At 35.5% G+C, this 19,904-nt stretch overlaps 3 protein-coding genes and 1 long non-coding RNA gene across 4 annotated transcripts; 1 reads left to right on the forward strand and 3 right to left on the reverse strand.

The window, feature by feature from the left end:
- The first annotated feature begins 1,072 nt into the window (after positions 1-1,072).
- LOC116138518 (probable L-type lectin-domain containing receptor kinase S.7) lies at positions 1,073-3,661 on the forward strand. Its single transcript, XM_031424229.1, has one exon. It carries the CDS (start codon positions 1,384-1,386, stop codon positions 3,382-3,384), a length of 2,001 nt encoding a protein of 666 aa, XP_031280089.1. The 5' UTR covers positions 1,073-1,383; the 3' UTR covers positions 3,385-3,661.
- A 4,228-nt stretch (positions 3,662-7,889) lies between these two features.
- Positions 7,890-9,719, reverse strand: LOC116138453 (nuclear transcription factor Y subunit B-3-like). Its single transcript, XM_031424170.1, has 2 exons — positions 9,659-9,719; positions 7,890-8,592 (listed from the first exon to the last, which is right to left on the reverse strand). The coding sequence occupies exons 1-2, from the start codon at positions 9,717-9,719 to the stop codon at positions 7,916-7,918; spliced, it is 738 nt and encodes a 245-aa protein (XP_031280030.1). The 3' UTR covers positions 7,890-7,915.
- A 4,262-nt stretch (positions 9,720-13,981) lies between these two features.
- On the reverse strand, positions 13,982-17,634 carry LOC116138516 (NAD-dependent protein deacetylase SRT1-like). The gene is made up of 9 exons (XM_031424228.1): positions 17,624-17,634; positions 17,199-17,278; positions 16,936-17,014; positions 16,492-16,545; positions 16,239-16,335; positions 15,680-15,762; positions 15,328-15,395; positions 14,716-14,818; positions 13,982-14,576 (listed from the first exon to the last, which is right to left on the reverse strand). The coding sequence occupies exons 2-9, from the start codon at positions 17,255-17,257 to the stop codon at positions 14,295-14,297; spliced, it is 825 nt and encodes a 274-aa protein (XP_031280088.1). The 5' UTR covers positions 17,258-17,278; positions 17,624-17,634; the 3' UTR covers positions 13,982-14,294.
- Positions 17,635-18,335: 701 nt separating this feature from the next.
- LOC116138517 lies at positions 18,336-19,232 on the reverse strand. The gene is made up of 3 exons (XR_004129304.1): positions 19,210-19,232; positions 19,023-19,115; positions 18,336-18,381 (listed from the first exon to the last, which is right to left on the reverse strand). It is a non-coding gene; the product is annotated as an uncharacterized LOC116138517 (long non-coding RNA).
- Positions 19,233-19,904: the final 672 nt, after the last annotated feature.

Below are 19,904 nucleotides of genomic sequence, written 5' to 3' on the forward strand. Positions count from 1 at the left end.
TCTGACCGGGACCCGATAGCTTCTCCAGTCTGGTTCAGGTCTTAAGGGGTTTTTATACTATTTTAAAATTATAAGGGTTACTTTGTAATTTTATAGGGGTGTTTTAGAGATATATCAAAAGTTTAGGGATTACGTAGTAATTTGTTGGGGTATTTTTTAAATAAATAAAAAATTTAGGGACTTATTAAACTTTTTTAAGGGAATTTTTGTAATATATTAAAATTTAAGAGATTAACATATAATTTTTTAAAAATAAAATTATTGTTGACGTCATCGGTCCAACTGGTTGACCCGTGACCTGGGCAGCAAAACGGGTTACCTCCGATCCGGGTTTTAATACAATGACTAAAACTAAAACACAGCTCATACTTGTATAGGGGACAATAGTGAGGAAATTTTTGCAATGAGCGAAAGCCTGACGGAAAATTATATAATACTTAATAAATATATGTTTCAAAACATTGGTTTAAAGATATTTATATTATATAAAAACAAACAATTCAATATTATAATTAGACATTAAAATTTAAAAAATAAACTCATCAATGAGACCAGTATATTTAAACGTATTCAGATAAAATATACATTCAATTTTCTTGACAAAAAAAATAAACGTCACCTTATATAGATAAGATGTACTGTAATTTAAGGTAATGTTACACGAATATAATAATTAATTTGATAATATCGGCTTGATTATAATATAACAAATGATTTGTAATATATGACACATTTAAGATTTTTTTTTCTAATTATTTAGGGTAGTTATTTGTTAGTGGGTGAGTGTGAATGTGGGTTTTATTGTAACATAATTAAAAGGGGAAAAACGCCCAGACACAAGACACTAAAACGGTCATTTTTGAATTTGTGTCCTTAGAAAGTTCTCCATGTGACCCACCACATCTGATCTCTGACCAAGTCCGCCTAACAAAAACAAAAACCCACATGCTTCCACCACTTAAACGCCGTCGTTTTATCTCATATATTTTTGTTTTCTTGGTATTTGATAACCGTTACAAGTCTTTTTAGTTAATTCTCTCTTCTTCAATTCCCCACTCCCACGCGCCCATTATTATCAACCGTTTAAACCCCATTTCCGTTTTCCCACCACCCAAACACCTCTCTCTCCAAGAAAACGATCTAAACCCTTGTGTTTTTTGCTTCTTCTTCATCACCTCCTCTCATCAAACTCTCAACTTTCATGAAAAAGAGGCAACTAAAACACCTCACTAACTTTGAAAGCCCTTTTTCCTACTATCCAAACACCTCTCTCTTCAAGGAAAAAATCTAAACCCTTGTGATTTTGCATCTTCTTCATCATCTCCACTCACCAAAATTTCAACTTGATTGAGAAACAAGTAACTAAAGTTCCCCACAAAGTCAATGCCTCCAAGAAAGTTTCTTGATTTCTTCATGTTACTGTTCTTCTTCCTCAACTTCTTAAGCTTTAATCTTGTCTTGGCTATCAATGTCAGCTTCAATTTCCCTTCTTTGACTCTCCGAAACCTCACGCTCCTCGGCGACGCCTATCTTCGCAACGGCGTAATTGGCCTCACAAGAGAGCTTGGTGTGCCTTCTTCAAGCTCTGGCACTCTTGTGTACAACAACCCAGTTACATTTTTTGATCAAGAAACCAACAGTTCAGCTTCTTTTAACACGAAGTTCACTTTTTCTATCAATAATGTGAACCCGGGTTCTTATGGTGATGGTTTAGCCTTTTTTATTTCTCCTGATGATCAGATTCTTGGCAGCCCTGGAGGGTATCTTGGCCTTGTGAATTCTTCACAATTGACTGAGAATAAATTTGTGGCTATTGAGTTTGATACCAGGCTTGATGCTCATTTTAATGATCCAAATGAGAACCATGTTGGTTTGGATATTAATAGTCTTAACTCAATCAAGACTGCTGATCCAATCCTGCAAGGGATTGATTTAAAGAGTGGCAATTTGACCACAGTTTGGATTGATTACAAGAATGATTTGAGGGTCTTGCAAGTTTTCATGAGTTATTCGATTTCGAAGCCTGAAAAGCCGGTGTTAAGGGTGGATATTGACCTCTCTGAGTACCTAAAGGAGGTTATGTATGTAGGGTTCTCTGCTTCAACTGAGGGGAGTACTGAGCTTCACTTGATTCAGAATTGGAGTTTCAAGACTTTTGGGTTCCAGCCGGTGAGACCGCGATCACATCCTCACAATGTGTCTGATAATTCAGTGAATACAGTTCCTAATTTGCCTATATCAAATTCTACAAGTAAACATCACAATAAGGTCGGTTTAGGTCTTGGAATTGCCGGTCCAGCCTTCTTTTGTGTAGCTCTTGCAGTTTTTGGTTACATTACTGTCAAGAAATGGAGGGGTATGAGACCAGGAATGTGCCTAAAAGCAGAGCTTGTGCCAGGACCAAAAGAGTTTAATTACAAAGACTTACATTCAGCAACAAGGGGGTTTCACTCGAGTAGAATCTTAGGCCGCGGCTCTTTTGGGAATGTTTACAAGGCCTACTTTGCCTCTACAGGTTCCATTGCTGCAGTGAAAAGATCAAAGCATTCCCATGAAGGTAAAACTGAATTCCTTGCTGAATTATCCATTATAGCTTGCTTGAGGCACAAGAATTTGGTTCAGCTCCTTGGTTGGTGCTCTGAGAAGGGTGAATTGTTGCTTGTTTATGAGTTCATGTCAAATGGTAGCCTTGATAAGGTTCTATACCAAGAACCTGACCATGGAGTGTTATTGAGCTGGTATAATAGGATTAACATTGTGGTTGGACTGGCTTCTGCTCTCAATTACTTGCATCAAGAGTGTGAGCAGCAAGTCATTCATAGAGACATAAAGGCCAGCAATGTTATGCTGGATGGAAACTTCAATGCAAGGCTTGGTGATTTCGGATTGGCAAGGCTGATGGATCATGATAAAAGTCCAGTTTCGACGCTGACAGCAGGAACTATGGGATACCTTGCGCCAGAGTATCTTCAGTATGGGAAAGCAACTGATATGACTGATGTTTTCAGCTATGGTGTGGTTGTACTTGAAGTGGCTTGTGGAAGAAGGCCAATAGAGAGGGAAGGAGATAGTAACAAAATGGTGAATTTGGTTGACTGGGTATGGGGATTGCATGCGGAGGGAAGGATCATTGAAGCAGCTGACAAAAGATTGAATGGGGAGTTTAATGAGGAAGAAATGAAGAAGCTGTTACTTCTGGGGTTAAGTTGTGCGAACCCAGATAGTGCAGAGAGGCCTTCAATGAGAAGAGTTCTTCAGATCTTGAACAATGAGGCAGCACCAGTAATGGTGCCTAAGATGAAGCCAAGTCTCACATTTTCCAGGGACATGTCACTGAAACTAGAGGACATTGTTTCGGATGAAGACGACCGCTGGTCAGATTAATAAAATTGACTGACGTAACATCCATTCTTTAGTTATGCAAAATTTTTAATTTGATTGTTTGATTCTTTCATTTTGTATTCCCTTCATTGTATTCTGGTTAGTTTGTGATTCAGCAATTAGAGACTGTAGGAGTTCAGTGGCCTGAGTTCAAAGCTATTCTATTGAACTATGTGGTCTCAGCCATAGCTCATACAACCAACTAACAAGTTTCCCTCTGTACTATCTCTATCTCTATATTCATAACAGCAATTGAAGATCTGGCAAATTGTTTTTGAAATTGGTCATGGCTTCTAACCTAGACATTCATGAACACCATTGTAAGCTCTCTATGCTAGCTTCTGTGCTTTCTGTACTTTTGGTCATACAGTACTAGGATAAGTAGAAATCTTCCTCTTCAATATGCTTAAATTTAGACAGTTCTAGGATAAGCAGAAAATTTCCTCTTTAATGCACTTAAACTTAGACTTAATTGTTTAGGTTTTTCAGTACTTGAATGTTTTGCATTTTCTTTTTCCTTCTCTTTAAGGTGGGAAGGACAGTAAGGACAAATATCCTCAGTAATCATCATTAACAATTCTATAGGCAATTGTAAAGATTGAATCATAATATGTCATAAAAAATAGAGCCTTCTTTCCATTGAAAATTTTTAGATCACTATATTGACTAACCATTTGAGCTTCATCTTTCCACATGACTAAACAACCCCAAAAACAGAAACCAAAAAAAAAAAAAAAAAAATGGCAGAACATTCTCCCTAGTGCTTTTTATATATGGTAATTATTCTTCTTGAAACAGACACTCCTGAACACATAAGCTCTCTGTGTGCTGCAAGGATCAGAGCAAAGCCATACTGAAATTATCTGTAAAAGGGTATTGGGACCATTAATTTCAGTGGCTAAAACTGGATACAAAATATAATGTTCAGAGAGTCAACATCTATATTCTCTGAACATATTACCTGTAATGCCAAGCCCAAAGCCAAGTTATTGATACTTGTGGTGCTTCATTTTCTCACTTCTGTCTATGAATTGATGGCTACATTTTCATTGTTTAATCCAAAACAATAATACAAAGATAGAAATAGGAACTCATTTTAGTGAAAAAGAGATTTCAACAACACCCTCTTTCATGATCTCTACATTAATCTCTTTCTCCCAGTCATATATTTTTGTAAAAGCTTTTGAATCATAAAATGCTTATGCCAAAAACAAATAATATAAAATCCAATGATTATTAGTTTTCAGGTTCAAGAAAAACTTACTTTGACTTGATATTATGTTTGATAGAAGAAGAGTGTATGTAGAAGATGGACATGATGATGACAGAAGAAGAGAAAGCACACTCCCAACAAGAGCAAAGACTTTCTTTAGCCAATGGCGGGTTGTGCTCTCTCTCTTCTGTCAACATCTTCTTACCATCTCATTCTCATCCACCATTAAGGGCTGGCCAGCCTTAGCTTCTTCTTCCCAGTTATATATGGTAACCCCTGTCATGAGACAGACAATTGCAATGGTAGAGACACCGTATACCGACGCCATTTTCAATGGAGGAAGAACCCTGGTCAGTACAGAGCAGATCCAGAAAAAACTATATATATATATTAAAATATAGCAATGCGCATGCCTTCTTAAAACAACAGTTTGATCTTATCAAGAAATTCATTTGAATAATACACAGTACCTGATCATGTTCTTCTCCAACGAAATGACAGAAAATAAAAAAATAAACAAAAAATGAGAGAAACGTATCGGCTAAGAACTTCATTTGAGTAATGAAATGAATTTGGTTCTTTATATAGAAGAGTGACGTGGGAAGTCCAAGTCGTCATCATCATCAAGAACTGGCAGTTTTCTGCAGAAATGGAAACTTTTTCCAGAAATGGTAATGGCTTAATGAATTGTATAATTGTCAAATTTATCAGAGGTTTTAGCTATATTAGCATTTCTGCAATTACTCTGCCAGGTATGGTGACAGTGAAACCCCATTAACCATCTTTCCTTCTTTATTTGGCAACCCAATTGATGATCACATCACTATGACTCATCAACCATCATGCATGCTTCTTCATTGTAACACATGGCCTGCATGCCTGATGTTGAAACTGTCATATAACTGAAAGCCAATTGATGATCACATCATGATGCATGCATGGACTTGTGTTATGTGCTCGTGATGCATGCTTCCTGATTGCGACACGTTGCGTGCAGGCATGATGATGTTGATGGTCTTATAATGTGAGGTGTTTTCCATTGCCAGACCATTGGCATTATATCACCATGCAGGAAAAGCTACTCTCATACATTTATTAATATTTATTAGGGTTTTGTTGACCATATATGTTATTAGGGTTTTGTTGACCATATTATTTTGAGGATTACCCCTTGGTCCAACGAAAATTTATAAGCTGCCAAACTGACAAGTGACAACCATGCATCATTCACTTCATTTCAACACTGGTTTTTTTATTCTTGTATATGCAAGCCCAATTTTGTATATGAATAATACTTTGGGTACTAACGGATAGGTACTAATCTGTCTACTAACTAAAGCATAGTACGGGTACTATACACATAATACGGGTACTATGTTTTAGTTAGTACACAGATTAGTACCCATCCGTTAGTACCCATAGTATCACTCTTTGTATATAAAGAGGTCATGAGCAGGCACAAAACTATCAACCAAAATGTGAGCTCAAAATTATACCGAGTGGTCAGATGGGGTAATAGAGACTCTGGGTGTATTGTTTAAAAGATCTTGAGTTCGATTCCCCTCGATTGTTAATAAGGGTAGCTGAGGGTTTACCCGTTTTTTATTGTTAATAAGGGCAACCACTGAAAGGTTTATCCGATCGACCGTTAAACAAAACTGTGAGTTCAAGAGTGAGTGATTGTGTGGGTGGATGCATCCATTTATCTAATTCAATCTTTAATAAGAACGCCAATATGGCAATAATTCCAATTTTTCTATTAATAGTTTCAATTTACAATATCATTTGAATTGAGCAAACGGATCAAAATCAGCCTGGAAGGAGGATCCACCTGCACCTGAACCGGAACCGGAACCTAAGTCATCCCTCAAGTATAGCCCAGTCGAGGGATCATAGAAGCCTTGTTGGGAGCCCATGTTATAAACAGGCCCATACGGCCCAGGCATCCCTACCGGCCCATGATCCAGAAGGTCGCGCCTTGGAGTGGGCTGTGTGGGCATTGATGTACGCCGGCTCTCACTCTCTCGANAATGAAATGACAGAAAATAAAAAAATAAACAAAAAATCAGAGAAACGTATCGGCTAAGAACTTCATTTGAGTAATGAAATGAATTTGTTCTTTATATAAAAGAGAGACGTAGGAAGTCCAAGTCGTCATCATCATCAAGAACTGGCAGTTTTCTGCAGAAATGGAAACTTTTTCCAGAAATGGTAATGGCTTAATGAATTGTATAATTGTCAAATTTATCAGAGGTTTTAGCTATATAAGCATTTCTGCAATTACTCTGCCAGGTATGGTGACAGTGAAACCCCATTAACCATCTTTCCTTCTTTATTCGGCAACCCAATTGATGATCACATCAATATGACTCATCAACCATCATGCATGCTTCTTCATTGTAACACATGGCCTGCATGCCTGATGTTGAAACTGTCATATAACTGAAAGCCAATTGATGATCACATCATGATGCATGCATGGACTTGTGTTATGTGCTCGTGATGCATGCTTCGTGATTGCGACACGTTGCGTGCATGCATTATGATGTTGATGGTCTTATAATGTGAGGTGTTTTCCATTGCCAGACCATTGGCATTATGTCACCATGCAGGAAAAGCTACTCTCATACATTTATTAATATTTATTAGGGTTTTGTTGACCATATATGTTATTAGGGTTTTGTTGACCATATTATTTTGAGGATTACCCCTTGGTCCAACGAAAATTTATAAGCTGCCAAACTGACAAGTGACAACCATGCATCATTCACTTCATTTCAACACTGGTTTTTTTATTCTTGTATATGCAAGCCCAATTTTGTATATGAATAATACTTTGGGTACTAACGGATAGGTACTAATCTGTCTACTAACTAAAGCATAGTACGGGTACTATACACATAATACGGGTACTATGTTTTAGTTAGTACACAGATTAGTACCCATCCGTTAGTACCCATAGTATCACTCTTTGTATATAAAGAGGTCATGAGCAGGCACAAAACTATCAACCAAAATGTGAGCTCAAAATTATACCGAGTGGTCAGATGGGGTAATAGAGACTCTGGGTGTATTGTTTAAAAGATCTTGAGTTCGATTCCCCTCGATTGTTAATAAGGGTAGCTGAGGGTTTACCCGTTTTTTATTGTTAATAAGGGCAACCACTGAAAGGTTTATCCGATCGACCGTTAAACAAAACTGTGAGTTCAAGAGTGAGTGATTGTGTGGGTGGATGCATCCATTTATCTAATTCAATCTTTAATAAGAACACCGATATGGCAATAATCCCAATTTTTCTATTAATAGTTTCAATTTACAATATCATTTGAATTGAGCAAAAGGATCTAAATCAGCCTGGAAGGAGGATCCACTTACACTTGAACCGGAACCGGAACCTGAGTCGTCCCTCAAGTATAGCCCAGTCGAGGGATCATAGAAGCCTTGTTGGGAGCCCATGTTATAAACAGGCCCATACGGCCCGGGCATCCCTACCGGCCCATGATCCAGAAGGTCGGGCCTTGGAGTGGGCTGTGTGGGCATTGATGTACGCCGGCTCTCACTCTCTCGATAGCGGTTCAGGTTGAGAGTGAGAGGCTCAACGTAGTTGTCAAAGCCCAGCTTTCCCATGGCCCAGATAAGGTCCTCGGGCGTCACGGTCTTACGCTGCTCACGGTGGCAACGATCATTAGCTTCACCGGTAATGAAGCTAATGTATTCCGTGACGCATTCTTGGACGACCTCCTTGGCATCGTCGGATATCTTGGCATTGCGAGGGAGTATTCGGCGCATGATGCGCGTCACGTTGGTTAGCGGCAAGTACCGGTCGTGATCGCGGGTAATGCATGGCGGTGGTTCGGGGACTTCTTGTCGTTCACTAGGGTTATTGTCGTTGTTCTTAGCGTTGCGGATGTTATCATCGTTGATGGTGGTATTTACGGTGGCGGAGGCGGGGGTGGCGGCCTCGGCGGCGGAGTCATCCCTCAGATGAACGGGCAAGGCTGAAATCAAAGAAGATGTGTGAGAAAATGTAGTAAATGTATAGGCCCTTATATAGCAATAAAATAATAAGAATTAAATAATTTAAATTAATTTTGCATGAGGTCTGAGCTTGCCAAATCGGCTGAACTCATTGGATGGATGACGTGGAATCCACTGCCACGTCATGAGCTCATTTTATATTTTTGACTTTTTGTTGATTTGGTCATCACATGATAGTTGCATCATCACCATGTGATTATCATACAGATAAACACGTGATCAGGCGCCACGTGTCAAATGAAAACATCTGGGTGGACCCAAACCCACGACGGTTACAAACTTTAGAAGCATCTTTTTTCAGCTTTTGTCATAGGAAATATCGAAGTGCCACGTCATACTCTGCATGGCAAACGTGGCAGCCAGGAGGGCATGCCAAGCACAAGGGTGTGGGCCCCACCACTACCACTGTTGATATTCTTTGGTCTTTTATTGGGCTCAAAGTCGAAAGTGTTGCGAATTTTTAAAATATAATAAATAATAAATAAATTGTGTTTGTTTAGATAGAAAATTTATTATCACAAGAAAGTCTTGAGGGAAAATTTTTTTTGGAAATGAAAAATTTAAAATAAGGGATTAAATATTGTATTTTGAAAATAAACATGTGAGATTTTGTATATTATTTTTTATTTGAAAACCAAGTTAATGAAGGCAAAGAAAAAATAATTTAATTATCATCTAAAACAAGATTTTTAGATATTTAAGATATATAATAATATTCTTTATTATTATATCTCACGAGATATCGAAATAAGAGAGATCAAATAAATATAATATATGATCAAAGGAATAAGAGAAAAAGAAGAAACCCACCAACCGTTACAATGAAAAAGCTCAATAAAACAAGATGAGACTCAATAAGACATCCAAAATATCATGGTATTTTTTCATTACAACTTAGTCGAAATATACTTGATTTTGAAATTTATATATAAAATCTTATGAAAATCATATGAAAAAAAAAAATGAAGACAAAAAATCAATTAAATAACATAGCATATTAAAAGCAAAAGAGAAAGAAGTTTATACCAGAGCTTGTTCTTGCAAGCTTGTTGGGATAGCTATTGAATCCATCATCTTGACCTTCCATGGATTTGATTTTTGAACTACTAATCTCTCTTCTAATTGAATTTGTTTATGATATTTGTATGTAGAGAAGCTAAGGCTAACCCTCTCTATGGCTTTCGTCTCTTGAAAAGTGCACTATTCACAATTGGCTGAGTTAATTTATAAAGATTTCTAAGTGTTCTCAGATGCCAAATAAGGGATTTTCTCGAAGAAGTCTAAATAATACTAGAAAAAATTACCATATATGATTTAAATAGATAACCCTATCAATTGGTCGAGTTAATTTTTAGAGACTTGTTAGTGATAAATCACTAATGTCAAATCAGGGTTTTTCTCGAGCAAGTTTGAATAATACTTTGTTTGTACATCAAATAAACAGATTTGTTTTAAAGAGTTACAATTTAAAGCATTAGTGACTAATTAAATGATTCCTAAAGATGGAGAGTTGGGACAAAGAATATATTAACTTTGGTTAAATATAGGGTCACTTTGTGAATACATTATTGTAATTCATTTATGAGCATTTTTATGGGTTTATTTGGTAAAAATTATTTATTGTGTTTTCATAATTAAAAAAAAAAAAAATATATATATATATATATGTATATGTGAGGGTGCTCTTATGAATTCAATCTTTAAAATGTTTAAATAAATATATATTTTATTTAATTGTAGTAATTGAAAGATATAAGAATAATTGAAGAACTTATGTATCACGAGTTTCTCGTATATGTTTCTTGACGAAAAAATGATATTTATCATTATCTAAATTGGATCGGTGTGATTTTATCGTGAGAAATTATGTTTTTTCATAGTTCATTAAATGAAGTGACAAAACCGAATCTTATGTTTTGTTCTAATTCATATGATCATGATTCATTTACTAAGATTTATTATGATTGACGCGTGTCAAACATAACTGTCAAGATATATTTTATACCTAATTAAACTGTTTATAATTAAAATATACATAACGGGTACAAGTGGCATGTAATCGATAATTTTTTAAGATGTTCGTGGGAACGTTGATTAAAAGTGCCATAGTTATCATCCCATTGATAATTTTATAAACACCAGGGTGTGAAGAGAAATTTTTGTGTAATTTCAATTCAACCCAACTATCAATGAGCTCTGTCATTGTCGGTACAATATACTGAATATAGTGAATGTACTATGATTAAAAAAAAAAAAAAAAAAAAAAAATCAATCAACCCCCAAAGGTACGATGGAATAACAAAACTTCCTTCGAGGTTTCTAAAATAACAAAAATATCCTATTATTAGTGAACTGCTAATGAGTTGTTAGACCTTACAATATTTTGAGTTTATAAATATTTACATAATTGTCTTTTTACTGTTTATTTTAACACAAAAAAACTTAATAACAAAGAGACTTATGTTGTTTATGAAATTGTTGATATTCGATTTTGACACAAACTATTTGCACGTGCAAAGTACTAAGCAGACTTAAAAATTACACGTGAACTGGAAAATGAAACAAATAAAAAGGGAAACGATTTTTAAAGTAGTTCGGATACTCAAAACAAATTTTATATTCACTGTCTTTTTATTTATAAAGGAGTATAATCAGGTCGCATGTAGCAATCAAAGAGAACAGAAATACAGAGAGGGAGAGAGAGAGTGTTTATATTATCAGAATTAGAATTCTAAAAAATGAGAAGGGAGCTCTTTATTTATAGTAAGAGGTTTTTAGGTAATGATTATGGGTCTGCCAGCAGGCAGGTGCCGTATAGTTCCTACCCAGCTTCCCATTGGCTGGTTGCACAGAAGATATCCTTAAATCGCGCAGGGCTTGGACAAGTGGGTGACTCCCAGCCACTCAGTTGCCAGATCTTTACCTGCCAAGCTGATGACAGTCTTACTCCTTCTATCCTTGGACAACATGGCAGTGGTTAGACAGCACAATGCCTTCCTGAACTCTGATTGGTTCTTGCTGACGTAAGCCTTGATTTTTTAGGCATACCAAAAACAAACTTTTATTATTTAACTTCAAAGGATTATTATATATATATATATATATATATATATATATAACCCTTATGTTTTTCAGTTAAACAATGTATTTGACTCAAGGTTACGCCGGGTAGAAATATAACAAAATTTTAGTCAATCCAAATATGGTTGATTTAATGAATCATATTAACAATATCAACACGAATACACAATATTAATCGAGTGATACAATTTGTAGGCAGTAATTCGAAGGTACATGTAAGAAGTAACGTTACCCGAATTCTGATGTGTAAAGCATTACTCAAATGTGAACAAGAGAAGGTGGACTTTTTGGAAAGAGAATTAAATTTGTAGGTGTAATTGTTTTACCTTATTTAGATGGATTCCTTACAATCCATTCATTAAATGAGAGAAGATTTTACATATGAGGTTTCCAGAAGCTTAGATTTTACATCTATGGTTTCTAGAAGCTATATCNATTAATGAGCTCTGTCATTGTCGGTACAATATAGTGAATATACTATGATTAAAAAAAAAAAAAAAATTAAAACATCAACCCCCAAAGGTACAATGGAATAACAAACTTTCTTCGAGGTTTCTAAAATAACAAAAATGCCCTATTATTAGTGAACTGCTAATGAGTTGTTAGACCTTACAATATTTTGAGTTTATAAATATTTACATAATTGTCTTTTTACTGTTTATTTTAACACAAAAAACTTAATAACAAAGAGACTCATGTTGTTTATGAAACTGTTGATACTCGATTTTGACATCAACTATTAGCGCTTAAAAATTACACGTGAACTGAAAAATGAAACAAATAAAAAGGGAGACGATTTTTAAAGTGGTTTAAATGCTCAAAACGAATCTTACGTCCAATGTCTTTTTATTTATGAAAGAGTATAATCAAGTCACATATAGCGATCAAAGAGAACAGAAATACAGAGAGGGAGAGAGAGAGTGTTTATATTATTAGAATTAGAATTCCGAAAAATGATAGGGGAACTCTTTATTTATAGTAAGACGTTTTTAGGTAATGATTATGGGTCTGCCAGTGGGCAAGTGCCGTACAGTTCCTACCCCACTTTCCATTGGCCGGTTGCACGAAAGATATCCTTAAATCGCGTAGGGCTTGGGCAAGTGGGTGACTCCCAAGTCCCAACCACTCAGTTGCCAGACTTTTACCTGCCAAGCTGATGACAATCTTACTCTTTCTGTCATTGGATGAGGTGACAGCTATTGGACGGCACAATAACTTACTGAACTCTGATTGGTTCTCATTGACGTAAGTCTACGTCAACCCTGATTTTTTAGGCGTAACGGAAACAAACTTTATTATTTAATTAAACTTCAAAGGATTATTTTATTAACTTATATATATATATATAGCCCTTATGTTTTTCAGTTAAAGAATGTATTTGACTCAAGGTTACGTCGGGTAGGAATATAATAAAATTTTAGTCAATCCAAATATGGTTGATTTAATGAATCATATTAACAATATCAACACGAATACACAATATTAATGGAGTGATACAATTTGTAGCCGGTAATTCAAAGGTACATGTAAGAAGTAACGTTACCCGAATTCTGATGTGTAAAGCATTACTCAAATGTGAACAAGAGAAGGTGGACTTTTTGGAAAGAGAATTAAATTTGTAGGTGTAATTGTTTTACCTTATTTAGATGGATTCCTTACAATCCATTCATTAAATGAGAGAAGATTTTACATATGAGGTTTCCAAAAGAGTAGATTTTACATCTATGGTTTCTAGAAGCTATATCTAAGGGCTTTTTGTTCGAGTTGCAAGAAAAACACCTACTACATTTGTGCAATTACTCTCTGTTTTAAAAACCGAATCGAACCGGTCGGTTAGATCGGAACCCGACAGCTTTTCTAGTCTGGTTCAGGTCTTAGGGGGTTTTTGTAATTTCTTAAAATTATAAGGGTTAATTGTAATTTTATAGGGGTATTATGGAAAAATGTCAAAAATTTAAGGATTAATTGAGTTTTTAAGGGTATTTTTGAAATAAATAAAAACTTTAGGACGACTTTAAACTTTTTAGGGAAATTTCTGTAATATATTAAAATTTAAGAGATAAATATATAATTTTTTCAAAATAAAATTGTCATAGATTTCATCGATCCAATCGATTAGACCAGTTGACCCGTGACTCGGACACCAAAACAGGTTGTCCTCCTGTTTGAGTTTTAAAACAATGCAATTACTTTGATCCATTGGACTTGTAAGATGTTTCGTAACCCTGGAGATTAGACGGGCTTGACTGACAATTGTTCCCAAAAATAAAAAAAATTAATTCAACCATAAGTAAATTTAAACGCATATGTCACGAGATCCTTAAAAACTTAAAAGAGCTCCAATCAGGAAATGATCCTAGTCATCACTAAAACTATACATAGAGAAATGCCTGCTATGAAGAACTAAATGTATTCATAATCTGTTGAAACAAGTAGCTGGCTGTATCCTTTCCATAGCTGGGGAGACTGAGTGTAACATCTAACAAAATTCACTCAGCAAAATATGTTGTGACCTGTGAGTTATAATCATTCTAACGAAGAGTAACGTATATACAAAACTCGAATCGCTAGCCTTTGTTGTCTATGGTCGTGATTTACGCTTACGACTGTTTGATCGTTTCCGAGATGTTTCAATACCATTCACACTTCCCTTTTGCCATTTGAGATCGCTGTTACTCAGAGGATGAGATTCGAAACCTTTGATGTTGGTTACAATGGCATAGACAGTGGCCTCGCTTTTGGGGGATGAAAAAACCTTCCTCTCAATGAGTGAATTCTGCCCACACCGAAATTCTTCCACTGCAGCCTCGCTTAGCTTTTGGAATATCTCCTCCTTGTCAGGTTCAAAACTCTTCGCTGAAACCTGCACAAGTGATAAAACCTGTTATTCCAAGTGCTGTGCTGAATTTTACCATCAAGATTAACATAACGATGAATAATAGACGACGATTAAATGGATAAATTAAAAAAATTGATGAATTGAGAGTAATCGCTCTTCTCACCTTAAAATCAAAAGGGATAGTGATTTGGGTGCACTGACAACCACAACCATCACTAAAATTGAGTTTCAACATGATGTCAAATACTTCAGTAGTAATGGTTCTCCTGATATACATTAAAGAACAAGAGGATAAGTAAGTTGGAATAAAATGTATGCCATGACATGCGAACCACTGGACCTTACTAGGAAAGCAAAGCTAAGAAAGTAGTAATTCAAATCGATAAGCTCACGATTCCCAGGTAAATAAAGTATTATGCGCTCAGATGAAATCAACTACATCTTCTCCATACACTCTAACCAGCTTGGTAAAATTCAATTTGAACTGGGACAACACAATTTTGAAAGGAGACTTGTTACAGAAGCTAAAAGCAATAAGATTTTTGTATGTATGATAAAGTGGAATGGGGAACACTTCCATGGTTTAACTCTCACAGAAGCTAAACATTGAGTTAACCTTTGTCTGATTCCCATCACTTGTGTAACCTAAATAATATTCCCTAGCTGGGATTTGAGTATGGTGGAAAAAAATTTCCGTATTGCAGTCCTACACAAAATTTTAATTGACATATTTTCGATCCCCATTACATGTATCATCCAATAGGATTAAAGTTACCTCTTCAGCTGAAACGGCTGCTTATCTAGACTGGCTAGTTTGTACTTTATCTTGTCGGAGAAGGAAACCTGTGATGCAGATAAAGCAGAAAGTTGGAAGAATAGGCTTAAAAAAAATGAATTGGCAATTGCAATGCCTCACTTAAAACAGGCAGCAAGACAAAAAATATAAAGTGACCCAGTGTAGACAGTTACTAGTAAAATCAGCATTTAGAGCCAGTTATTGCTTGATTACTAAAGCCCACCGCAGAATAAATTTTGGTAAAATTAAAAAGTCCTTGACGCATATCAAAGGACTTCATACATTGATTTTGGAGGAAAATGATCAGAATGTAGTCTGAAAGTGAATTTACCTCCACAGATTTGATGAATGACAGTGGCGCATTTTGTCCATGCACACTTCCTACTCGGATGGTCCAGTTAACAAATTTTTTATCTGTGATGCAAGTGAATGAACCATGTGAGAAAGCAATAGACGAAACCAAAATTGCTAGACATTACAAATAAATTTTATGGTATATGTTTCAGATTGCCACCAATCTTGGCCCAGTTCATTTGAGTAAGGTGAGATGCTTGCAAAGGTTCTTCTTTCAAGGTCTTGAAAAGTTCTCACATTCAAACATGGCTGAGGACGCATTTTCATACTTAAATTATAGACATCCAAAATTTTGAGCTACAGATTACACTACATTGTTTACACAGGATGTGGTACGAGACTCATTTAAGCTGGTGAATCCAAAGGGTAGGCTTTATTGGCAAATCTAATAGAGAACCAAAGGTCCCATTTACACTCCAAGAAAGGCATTATGTCTAGTGGATGGCCTCATATGTATAACACTCATGTATACGTGTTACACGGTGTGTCTTGGACTGAATGGTTGATATATCAAGCACAAGCCTAGCAAAGCATACCTGCACTCAAGGATTGAGTTACAGTGATCTGGAAAAGATCAATCCTGATATATGGAGGGATACGCAAATTCAGCAAGTCCATGACTCCTGCAATAACCTGTTCTTGTTCAAATTAATAAAGCATATAGTGGATTTTGAAGAAGCTCAGCTGTAGTGAAAGTATAAATCATGAGAGGATGAAGGCGAATAAGAAGGGAGATAGAGAAATTAAGATCTCTTGGCACTAAGAACTTCAAAGTTCAAACCACAGTACCTTATCTACAAACCCGTGGATCACCAAACTTGCTTTCTTGTCCTTTGGTGTTTTCTGTAAATTGAGCACAAAATCAAAGATAACCAGAATATTATTTAAATATTATAACACCAGAAAAGCAACATTCCAATATTCATAATATAACAGATTTTTATATGTTTATTCAGTATGCAAAAAAAACATAAATCCCGATTGTGGTAAAATAAGTCTCTTAAAGGTATTTATGGGAGAGGATTCTCATAGTCAAAGGGCAAATTTATTTTTGTCCAATATCTGGCTTCATTGAGTACCCCCTTAAATTCTTATGTGAGGCTCATCGAAGCATAATAGCATAATTGGGAGATCATATTTAGATAACAAAATATTTCTTTTCCATATCTGATAAGTAGAAAATGCTTCAAAAGCTGTTAATGGAAATGTGCAATTAAGAAAAAAAGCAAGTACCTGAAGATTCACAATCACAATCTTTCCCCCACCACGAAGACATTTAAGTGGCAGATTGCATGCAGGAGTTATCTGCAAACTGCATAAGTAATCACATTATGACCATAGAGCAGAACATGCAACAAACAACATACAAAGTAAGTATACGAAAGAAATCTGCATTTGTCTTTAATATGCTACACATATATTAATTCAGGTACCACAACATAAAGACTAGTTAAACAAACTAATCATAGACCTATTAATCAGGGAATCTTTACTACCTAGTTCCCAGACATAGTACGACATCAGCATTTCTACAGTGCCTTTCTGCTGGATTCATCTCCTTGGGAGGCAGCGCATCCTGCACAGAGAGAGACCTCTTCAAAATATATTATTTTAATATTGAAAGATTTTAAAGATCTAAAACAGGACCATAAATCAGTAATTTGTCCCAAGAATTTTGCTAACATTGAAAGCTACGTTATTAAGCCCTTCATGTCTATTAAAATTTAATATTTGAACGAATGCTCCACAATTTGACTATGTTTTAATTTGCTTATAAGAAAGAACTATGAAGGAAAAGATTGATTTACTATGCTTCATTGAAAGAAGTTCACCAATAGATACCAGAAGAAATGACCAGATTAAATGATAACACATCTAGGAACATATATTCCTTCAGTCTCAGAAAAGACAACCAAATTACCTCCCAGTCAAGAACTGTACCTTAAGTTTTCCTCCACAATTTTTTTCAGGCAACGTCGTGATGTTCTTTTAATCCAATTGTTTCCACCTCAAAGTCACGAAAATACCTTCAAAGTTAATAATTATATTTCAAATTTCAAATAATGAAACAGCAGTCTTGAAACAAGTCATTGCTTTTCAAAAGCAGAATATAAACTGACCAACAAAAGGACTTAAAATATTTTTTGTAAGGAAAGGTTACATATATATTTAGAACATGTGCTTCAAATAAAGATCATGTCTTACTCTTTCCCATGATGGACAAGCCTCCATGAAGGAGTCCCCATGCAATTCTGCAAGTTTCTCTCTAGGTATTCCAGAGCGAAGATGGAGACCATCTATATTCTAACATTTGAAGCAATATAACATACTGAATCAGAAAACCAAGCTGAGATGTTACATGTCTGAAGAATTAATGAGTCATTGGCTGTGGTACAATAAATGATGATTGATGTCATCCCAACCACGTTCCCAACTCAATGGAAAACCTAAACACTAACATGATCGGCAGCAGGTTATAAATGACTCCATCATCAAACTTGATGTCCTGCTATCTGCAGAAAATATGCAGCATAAGCCTAAAGAAAGGAATAACAAAGATCTACCTGACTAAACAACTTTAAAATGCCTGCCTTCTCTAACTCAACCAAAGCCATATGAGTCATGCTCGCATTCGCGATGAAATGGTAGGGATGCTTCAGGCAAGGGTTTGCCTTCACGCTATATTTGAAAATCAGAAGAACACAAATGTCAAAAGAAGTTAACATAGAATGATCATCTGCACAGCCATGCAAGCAACACTAACTTGCAGACAGCTTGTTGGTGATTGAGAATGATTTACAATATAATTTCATAAGCTTCTTGAAAAAGAACTTATTGTTTACTATATCATATTCAGTTCTTCTACTTTATCATATTACTTTTCTTCTTTTTTCTTTATAAGATATATGAAAGATGTATTAATCTAAGAGCCATACAAAGTGAACAAGCAGGAAATAGATAAAACTTCAGATAATTTCATCATTCAACATCGTAACCGCACAATGCTCAAATCCATAACACACTGATTTTCAAAATGGTTGCCATTCAGATGTTTGTAATCAAGTGGATGATAACATGTCATCATCAACTTATAGGTTTGACAAAAACATAGATATATACAGAAGTAGCCATCTGTAACTGGAATAACTAAAAGTGCACCTATATAGATCTCGACTGAACAGACCCATCAACAATTGTCACATACGCCTATCCCATTATTTCTATAAAATACTGAAGAGAAAATCATTATAAAACATATATATTCCTCTCAAAAAGAGCTTCATTCAATTCATGTGAGCAATAAAATTCACAATTTTCACCTGTAGCGTCCATATTCCCTTGGGACCTCGAAAATCAGGTATACCGCAAGAAGTAGATATTCCTGCACCTGTAAACACTACTAGATGCTTACTCTGCAAATACAACAAAAAACTTAAAGAGGCTGATTGTGATGATCGCAGATAAACATCCATAACCACCACCATAAGCAGGTTATTGTGTTCAAACCTTTTGTATTAATTTGGCAAGCTTTTCAATCTGCCATCACAACATGAAACCACTGAGGTTAACATAACAAGCAAGCATGACATATCATTCATTTACAGAGAATCAAAAACCTTGGAGAAGAACCACAAGCATGTTGAGTGAAAACAGCTAATTATGAAAGCATAGTGTCGTCCTAACTTTTTTTTTGTTTTTTTTTTCTTTTTTTTCTTTTTTGTGTGGGGGGTAACTAAATTATTTTCATTATACTTCACTGCATATTACCTAACCAGCTGAACCTAAAACTGGAGACAAAACCGCTCTACCTTAGGTAATTACCTATAGCAGACATATAAACAGCATAACCATTCAATGCACTAGTCTCATCTCTGCACAGAACACTTTTTGATCCACATTAGGCAAAATCTCAAGCAAACCTATAATGCATTTCTTTCACAATCAAAGACTCAAGGCATAACTCAATTCAGTCCATGATTAGTCTTCGACTACAACTTATGTCTCAGTCAATACATCTCCCCACATACACATTTCCATTAACTTCCATAAAGTTGATCAACAATACTCAAATCAACGCTTCCCTCAAAGCATGATTCAATTCTGTCCAATATAATTCTTCAACCACAACTTATTTCTCAAGTCAATACATTTCCCCAAATACACATTTCCACTAACTTCCCTGCAATTAATCAACATTACTC

This window comes from Pistacia vera, unplaced genomic scaffold, assembly GCF_008641045.1.
Source record: "Pistacia vera cultivar Batoury unplaced genomic scaffold, PisVer_v2 Contig341, whole genome shotgun sequence".
NCBI lineage: Eukaryota > Viridiplantae > Streptophyta > Magnoliopsida > Sapindales > Anacardiaceae > Pistacia > Pistacia vera.